The sequence below is a fragment of the Chrysoperla carnea genome, chromosome 3, assembly GCF_905475395.1.
Source record: "Chrysoperla carnea chromosome 3, inChrCarn1.1, whole genome shotgun sequence".
Classification (NCBI taxonomy): domain Eukaryota; kingdom Metazoa; phylum Arthropoda; class Insecta; order Neuroptera; family Chrysopidae; genus Chrysoperla; species Chrysoperla carnea.
In genome coordinates, this window is record NC_058339.1 from 39,772,041 (window position 1) to 39,782,005 (window position 9,965).

Sequence of the window (9,965 nt, forward strand, 5' to 3'; positions counted from 1 at the left end):
TAAATTGACATAAATGTCTCTATTTATGCACAAATATATTACACATATCCACAGTAAAATATATTATGTATAAATGTATATATGTATTATTTACCGGAATGAAAAAAAAAAGGAAAAATGGGAAATTAATAAAGCTGTCAGTATAAGTTCCGCCTGGTTGTCAATATTTAACGCCCTTCTGTCAAAAGGAAAATAAAGAGGGTGAAAACGTTTTTATATTATTTAGATACATATCTAACAAGAAAATTTGTTTAAATTCAATAATTTATTTTATGTAAATTGCGTTCGGATTTAAAATGGGAAAAAGTTTTTTTTATATTTATTTTTAAATTAAATTTTTACATATCTCTTACTGTACAGCGAAAATAAATATTATGTTTTTGTTTGTATACTAAAACCTATTATTGTACTCAATTCAAATTTTTATGAAATTGAAACTTTATCAAAATTTTTTAAGTTTCAAAAATTATAAATATGTGTTCAGGAAACAGATAATAGGTTCTGATGTAAATATGTAAAGATTTTTCAATAAATCAAAATTTTTTTATAAACATTTTTTAGTTTAAACTTTTTTTGAATAAGCAAACTCGGTATGGAGTTCTCAAAACCCGCCTCCAAAGTGTAACGAGTGTAAAAAAGATAAAAAAGTGTAACGATAGTCGACAAATTAAGCAATTATTTTTTGTAAACTTATTTTAACATCGGATAGTCTTACTAAGAGCTTGTACCCGTGGCCATATAGCAAAAACTACCAAAAACTTAAGAGAAGTATTCCGAAGCTCTGTTAAACTCTAACATTTTTTTTCCAAAATAACACCAACAATTTTTTATAAGTAGATAACTGTGCCCAAAAAATAAGGTGACATTGTATTTATTTTGAAAATTCTTTATTTATTCTTCCAAATCAATTTCATCCCCTTCAAAGTAATCACCTCCCAATGCAATGCACTTATACCAACGGATTTTCCATCTGGATCTTTGAAACACTCGTTGTAATCACTTTCCGGGATTGCCTTCAGTTCTGTCTTCGCTGCGGCTTGAATCTCCTGTATCGTATCAAAACAATGTCCCCGGAGCGGTCTTTTGAGCGTGCTGAACAGCCAGAAGTTGCATGGCGCCAATTATCATACCATAGCCTTTTGACGAAATTATCACGAATTATCATGAATTATGAACTATGGGTTGGTGCATTATCGTGGAGTAAAAACCATGAATTGTCTTTCCACAATTCCGACCTTTTTAGGCGGATATCGTTACGGAAATGACGCATAACGTTCAAATAATATTCCTTGTTGACTGTTTGGCCGGGCCGAAGGAATTCATAATGCACAACAAACGCGCGCAATTTAAATTCAAATGTCACCTTATTTTTTGGATACAGTATTATGTTCATTGTATATTCAAACAAAATTTCCATCCACAAATTTCAACTGATAAGATATTAGTGATTGAGAGTTAGTTTAATCGCATATTGGATTTAAGAAAAGTTAGGCATAAAATAAAAATAGTTTTATCTAAAAAAAATTATTAGCTACTTAATTATTAAATTTTACACCAAGAAATCTATTAAAATGGTCATTAAATTAAAATAAATAAATTCAATTTTTATTCATAAATACACTTATAATAATTATTCTGTGAATCGAATATTTACGATGCTATTAACTGTAATCAACTCTTAAATAAAATATTTCTCTGGAACTTCTTCAAAAAATAATATTATACAAAAAAATAATCAAAATAAATAAAGAAGTTTTTTTTAAAAATAATTATACCTTTTATATTTATTTGTATAATTTCACTGCTTATTTATAAAGAAAAATGTTGAAGATTTTAATTAATTTACGATTTAAAATTGGTGACATAAGTTTTTATTATGTCAAAACATATATAAAAGACACATAGTTTCTAGAAAAAGATACTTAAGTACTACTGTTTGCAGCCAGTAGTTAATAAGAATAATAATCGTAAAATCAACATTTATTTCTGAATTGTGTGCATCTGTTCTGAATCAGCCAATAATAATTATTTACTTTAAAAAAAAATTTTATATTAAAATAAATAAATAAATAAATAAAAACATTCACAATAAATTAGAAGTTTCCGTTTTGATGAAAAATTATTGTTTTTTTTTTTTTTTTTTTTTTTTTGTAAGTGGTTTTAGACAAATTTATCGGTTGTATGAAACAGTTTATGCTTTGCGGTTAGTTTGTTCTTGTTTTTTTGATTCGCCGAAAATCATAACGTTTTATAAATGAATTTTGAATTATAAAGGGTGTTTCAGGATTTAACGGCACTCTTTTAAGTTGAGATGTGTCTTCAAACGCAAAATAACCCAAAAAGTTCACATTAGACATTGGAGTTTAAAGATAAACTCGTATTATCTGTTGTTAAAACTTCAACGATGGAATTCCTAAGCTCTTCTTGCTCGCCAATAAACATTTAATAAGCCGTACAATCCAATCAGCCCGTAGAAAATAACCTATTGGCGATTAATAGATCTTTTTGTTTATTTGATGTTAGAGAACACATATCTAAAATATTGCCGAATAATTCTGAAACATTCTGTTTATTATAAAGAAGATATCATAATAATATTCGTACTGTACGAGGATGTTAAAATGTGTTTGTGTGTATATGACGTGTCTAATTAGGCACTTCGCCAGAATATACACTCTTTAATAATTTTAAATCACCTTTGTACTTTAGTGCCAAATTGTGTTGATCATTCTCATTCAGTAGCACTAGATAAATAAATAAATTAAAAAAAAAATATTTTACGACAAATTACAGAATTTATTTTACAATTATCTTCTCAAAATTATACGATAGCTTAATTTTTAGTTTTGTTTATATTTTAAATAATAGATAACTAAATATCCTGTATGTATCGAAATTTGCCGATAAAATTTTACAAAATCATTGAAACTAAAAGTATAGTATTTACAAAAAAGTATGTACAAAAAAGAAATTTCTCAAATGCCGGATTTTGATCTCGGTAACCCTTGCACAGGAGATACTAATTAACCACTATTTTTAATCGATATTTTTTCTAAACTGCATTCGAATGGAATTGGCTATTTCGTTCTTATCCAAGCGTAGATAGTGTGATCAATTTACCGCCCCACTAAGTATAATTCATCAGACTCACGCTGCCTAGATTCGAGCACATAACCTCCCACTCAGTAGTTAAACTTATAAAATTAATTGCGCCAAGGTAGCTCGTTCGGCCACTGAGCCGGTTACTATTATATAGACTGTTTTATTTCTTAGCTACACAGTTACAGAAAGTTATTTTCGTCAACTGAGAAATAAATAGAATGGACGAAAAGGGTCGCACTCAAATGAACAGCTTGTTTAGGAAAAGAAACAAAAAGTTAAAAGTAAATTTATTGAATTTACTCAGAAATTGATACTGACTAGTTATACAAATGAATACATCTTGTCTACAAAATGACGAATTAAAAGTATTTAAAGTGGTTATAAGAGACGTTTGTAAAAGTTGTATAAACCTTGGCTTGAATTGATATTTCAATATTATTAAAAACATGAAGGAAAAAGTTTTAGGCATGTCTGAATAATCAAAATTAAAGCTCTTAAAAAGTATTAAAATAAAAAAATTATCAACCTCGAAAAGTACCCAAACACGAGAAAGTAAGAAGGAAAAAACAAAGATAAAAAATATTTGTATAAGTATAAAAGAAAAATTTAATTTCGATTTAGTTGAATCAGCATTTAAATAAAGTTTAATCTTTGACAAAACGAGAGAGAGAGGAGTCATAAAATTTTTTTTCAAAACAAAATTGAAATGAGTTTGTTTTACACCATCATTTTCTATCGAACATACAAATAGTATTTTATGTCTCTTAAGGCAATGCCGTCGTTTTACATCTCTATATATTATAAATGCGAAAGTAAGGATGTTTCTTTGTTTGTTACGTTTTCACGCTAAAACTAGCGAATGGTTTTTTAATGAAACTGTAGAGCAATATAGCTCATACTTCAGAAAACATGACCTATAATTTATAAAGATATGTTAAAAAATAATATAATTTAATCTGACTTTTACTATTTTAAATAATTTATGGTTCAAAATGATGATTATAGGATGGAGCAGATCTATAATCATCATTTTGAACCATAAATTAGTATTCTGTAAAAATTTAAAATAGTAAATGCCAAACCACTCATGGCCAACTTTTCTGATATATTCCATGAATTATGACTATTTCACATTTTACAAAATTGAAAACTGTGCAAATCAAGAGAGGTGGATGCTATAAAGCGGTGTTTTTTTACTTTTAAGCCCAGTGAAACGGGCGAGTATCAGGCTAGTACACAAAAATAATATAAAAGAACATATTATTATATAAGTAAATGGTGATTTTTACGGAAATGAACTTTGAATAAGAGAAAAATACTATGATGTGATGAGATGTGAGGGTTGTAAAATAAAAACTTGTGAATGCATTTTCTTTTTTAAATACCCACCCTATTTTACCACTTACTTATTTTCCATTCTTGAATATTATTTCTTTAGTTTCAGTAATAGTACCTACTCTATGTGTTGAAATAAGTATGTATAGACGTCTGTTTTATACAATATCGTAATGGTATTCTTTTAAATTTACTTTTTTAATGGGAATAACGAATTTAAAAACGAATAATCGCTTCAGGAGGATTTCTTTTTATATTTTATTTACATAATACAAGCATTATATACTTTTATTTTTAAATAAGATTAATTTAATTTATTATGTTTATTATTGTTTCTGATCAACCACCGATGCGGCAGTATTTTGTAGGTGTTTTTGTTTGGCATGAATTTATATTTTATAGCAACGAAACGTAAATTCAATCCTTAGGGGATTGATTTTACAAGGAGAATGTATTTCTTACTCTAGAGATGATACTTCAAAGATAATCATTGTTTCAAGCTTACAAAATAAATTTCCAATGTGACTTCTTATATGACAAGCAAGAGAGTCGTCAGCTAATGGATTAGAGAGGGGCATTATGATGGATACATAAAATGTTTAGTTGTAAAGAATAGAAAATAAAAGTTAATTCGAGGAATTTGCGAAATCGAAAAATGATAGGTAGCGCCGTAAACTTGATTTTTCTGGCGGATATTATAAATCGGCCAATAAAATTATTTTTGTATTTGGTATTTGGTTATATTTTGTCGAGTCCAGTAATCCGTAACGGCACTTCTTTGATTCAACTCTCAAAACATGTACCAATACTTATTCCGTTCCTACCTTTGGTCTGGATGTAAGAAAGAGTCAATAAATTATCAGAGCTATAACTAAAAGAAATCAGTTGCATTTGTGTCCAGATTGACCGAAGAATTTAATGAAAGAAGCGAAATTAATTCATCCTGAGATGTTTGATGAAACTCGTGTTTTTTAAGATATTGTCAAATGAATTTAAGACCCACTTAAGACCGCGTCTTCTTTATTTCTATTTGTCTTTACACTGCCCAGATTTTTAGTACTTATTATGAAATGATATTATTGACAATATAAGAGACACAACTGTCCATCTAGTGAAAAAAAGATAAATCAAATTGAATTAAATATGGGCCATAAAATGGGTGTTTAACTTACAAGCTTTTTGTTAATTAATTACAGCGATTTTTTCTATAATAAATTGACTAAAATTCACGGAGAACAAATAAACATTTACTTATATATTTCTTTTTCTGTTGCAGATACGGTATGGACTTAAATGGAACGAGACGAAAAAATGCTACGCGAGAAACAACGAGTACATTAAAAGCATGGTTAAATGAACATAAGAAGAATCCATATCCAACCAAAGGTGAAAAGATTATGTTAGCAATAGTGACAAAAATGACACTAACTCAAGTTTCAACATGGTTTGCAAATGCAAGACGAAGGCTGAAAAAAGAAAATAAAATGACATGGGAACCAAGAAATCGTGTAGAAGATGAAGATAATAATAACGACGATGATGATCGGAAAAGTACTGATGGAAAGGATATATTAGGTAAGCTAGAAAACAATCGAGTGAAATATGTAGTCAAATATCACAACTGAACTAATATATAATTGTTTTTCTTTATAGATTCAAAAGATTCGGGTACAGCATCTAGTGAAGATGGTGATCGACCGCCACGAGGTGGCAGTGAATGGAGTGGATCACGACCTGATAGTCCTGAATTAATGTATGATCGACCACCACATCATCATCCTGCCTTCCTTCCTCCACAGGGTACATCACCGCCGAGATTATCGGCCCCCACATCTGCCGGAACGGGTAAACCTAGAATATGGTCACTGGCTGACATGGCTAGTAAAGAAAGTGAATCTTCACCACAAACAGTAGGATCCGCATTTTATTCCACAGCAGCTAGTCGTTTAGTACCACCACCAGGTTTCACCGCACGATTACCCCCACCTGGTATGCCACCATACGTACGTCCACATGATTTTTATAGAAGTATATATGGTGCAGCGCCAGGAGGTAGTACTGGCCCTCCAGATGTAGCCCTCTTAGAGAGCTATACACGTTCGTTAGGTGCAGCGGCTACATCGTCAGGAGGTCCTCCTCACCCATTTCAAATACAATTAGGACCAAGTGCACCATCACCGAGTGCATCATCATCTAGTGATGGTACAGATGGACCTTTAGCAGCAGCAAATAATAAACCAATAGCGTTAAATAAAGCTTGACCAAATCTACCAAATCGGGTGACAACATTGGCACATTGGCCATGAAAATTTCTACCTCCTGTGTGTTAGTGAATTGTAAATATTATATATAAAGAAAATTCTTATTGTTTTGTTGTAAGATTGTGTGCGGGATGAAAAATTTTTATTTAAAATACAACAAAGAAAAAAAGAAACTTTAACAGAACCCTATACTTTTGTTGTGTATTGTACTTGTACAGTAAATGTGATAAATATATTTTATTTCGTGGTTCCTTTTTATTTAAAAATCATAAAAAAATTATTAAAAAAACTTGTAAAAAATTGTACTACTTAGTTATTTTTATTGAAAAAAAAAATAAATATTTTCCAGTATTTGATAAATTCAAAAAATTTAACGCTTTATATTAATCAACGAACAATGAACTAAATTAATTTAGTTTCCACACTTGTTTTTGTGAATACATTAGAAATAAAATGACAAAAAAAAGAAAACTTAACAAAAAGAAACCTTGTTTAAATTATTGTAAATAGGCGGCACTGAAACTGGATTTTAAGAGTCTCAAAAACATGTTTTTTGACATTTTACTTTGAGGTAATGGTGAAAAATTCCAGTATAAAAATTGTATATCAATGTATGTAATTTTAGAATAGATAATTATTATTAACAATCAAAATTTATTTGTTATTGTCATAAAATTAAATACAAATATTTAAAAAAAATAAAAATAAAAAAATAATTAAAACGAAAAATATTCAGTCAAAAATATGATTCTAATCAAACTTTCATCGAATTGGAATTTTTGTTTGTATAGAAAGAAAATGTTTATGTTTTTACAGTTTTTCACACATCAACATATCAAAAAAACGACAGACAATAGAGACAATGGAATTTGTAATTTTTACAAAATAACTTAAATAAATTGTGAAATGTATTAATTTTTTCAATCAAGATCTCTTTAAGTTTTTTTTTTGGAGTATTTTTTTATAGTAAATTAATAAATTTCACAATTTTTCACAGATGCAAAAATAAAAAAATTAATATTAAATTTCTCTCGTGTGTTATATTAAAACAAAAAAAGTTGCAATAAAATAATAAATGACTATTTATAAATTAAAAAAACGTTTTTATTTTGAAAATCGACCTGTATTTATATTTTCAGAAGTTCAGAAGTATATAGGAAACGTGTATAGGTAAGTAAACATTTTCTGTAAAGGTAAGTTAAAATATATTATTTGTAAACCAATATATACATGCTCCTGCAGTCATTTACAAATATCACACAAATATTATTGCCTTTCGAAATATTTGGTTTTATAAAAAATTTGTTTTTGGCACTTACAGAATGAACTCTACGCACAAAACTCCGAAGATACTATTGTAGGCTCGATGAGAGGTGAACAATACCTCTACTTATGCATAGTTTTAACATAGTCGGTATATTTGAGCGACTATTTATACTAAACATAAACCAATATTAAATACACCAAATAAATAAAATTGAAGTGTCTGTTTGTAATGTCATAATAACACCATTTTACTTAATGCGTGTATAAATAATTACATCGTAATTTTAAAATTACTGTCTATCGATTTGATCCGGCTAATCTCTAAAACGGCTAGACTGATGAGACTTTAACAGACAAATAAATGGCTAATGTAATAAGGAAGCGTAGACTATATTCTTGGCTATAATTTAGCCACGATTACGGCGGCCGAAGATATAACGATAAAACCAATTTTTCTTACAATACGTATATATAATAAATACTTACACATTCTAAACTAATGCATATACTTAACTGTGAGCTCCAAGGCGAAAAGTCGAAGCCAAGAGATAGAAGAAAAGTTTGTGTTAAGGGAACGGGCTAGCCTGAGCTAAGTGAGCTGGGTAAAGTATATGGCAGATTTGCTTTCAAAGTTGGCATAGTCTATATTGCGAGTAAGGGGATATAAGAGAGAATAAGGTAGGTAGAAGCTATAACACGGTAGTCTTTGTTTTTAAGGTTGAAATTGCAAAGCGGGTGGATAACTGCTTGTACTTTTTAAAAAAATTTGGTATAGGTGTTCATAGAATCATCTAATTAGTCCATTTTCGGGTGTCCGCCCGTCCGTTAGTCCGTCTGTGAGCACGATAACTCAAAAACGAAAAAAGATATCAAGCTGAAATTTTAACAGCGCTCTCAGTACATAAAAATTCTGGTCAAGTTCGTAAATGAGCAACATAGGTCAATTGGGCCTTGGGTCTTGTAAACCGTTAGAGATAGAACAAATGTTTAAATATGAAAAATGGCCCTTATCAAAAAATAAACAACTTTTGTTTGAAACATTTTTTTGTAAACATCACTCACGAGGGTACACATTAGATGCAAATTTTATAGTCTGTATTAATATGGGATTATCAGTTATGTATGTGTGAAATATATGGGTATATGTGTAATGTGAAACGGTAATCAACACTGTCCATACATGGTATTTCAACAAATAATTCAGTCAATTCTTTGTTTTCACTTGTTATATATCAAGATTTATATTATAATATCTACGATAACTGAAGGTCTAAAAATTCTATAAGTTCAAAATTATGTGTACAAGCCGCATTCAAATCTGTACGGAGCCGCAGATTGGATAGGTCTACACTAAATAAAAAACGATGCATTCAAAATTAAAGTACGTGATGAATGCCATATTTGGACTTGAGTAGATCCGCGCCTATTATAAATTAGCATGAATGTATGGTAGTGTGTGCTATTAAACAATTTTATGCTGATATAAGTTAAAAATACATTTTTACAATGAGAGATGATAACAAGAAACTAAAACATTATATTTATTATAATGAATGCATTAGTTACAATTTTATAAATGAAACTAATTATATTTTAAAATTCTATGAAATTCATGATAAAATATGCTTATCAAGTTTCTACGAAGATACGACTTAATTATGAATGAAAATCCTTACTAATATTGTAAACGTGAAAATAACTCTGTCTGTCTGTTTGTTTGTTTGCAAGGCTTCCACGGTTAAGTGGTCGCTTCAATTTTTATGAAGCTGTTTTAACCATGTTCTTAACATGGCTACCAGTAAATACTCAAGAAAGATTTACTCGTTACATTTTCCATTCGGAATTTCCTGAATTGAGTATTGACATCATTGATAGGCAATTTTTTTACTTATTTTCAAAACATCAATAATCAGGACAACGCGCTTACTTCAATCCAGAAATCTTCTTTTACTATGTGGGAATACATGTTCTTGCTACTTACAAGATGAACCATTTTAATCT

General features: G+C 29.2%; 1 protein-coding gene across 1 annotated transcript in view; it reads left to right on the forward strand.

Moving 5' to 3' along the window:
* LOC123296848 (homeobox protein caupolican) overlaps positions 1 to 6,924 on the forward strand; it is a 93,806-nt gene extending 86,882 nt beyond the window's left edge. The window contains exons 4-5 of the mRNA XM_044878524.1: positions 5,714 to 6,012; positions 6,091 to 6,924. Of these exons, the coding sequence (XP_044734459.1) occupies positions 5,714 to 6,012; positions 6,091 to 6,698 (907 nt within the window). The 3' untranslated portion in view covers positions 6,699 to 6,924. The remainder of the gene's footprint in view (positions 1 to 5,713; positions 6,013 to 6,090) is intronic.
* The last annotated feature ends 3,041 nt before the right edge of the window (positions 6,925 to 9,965 follow it).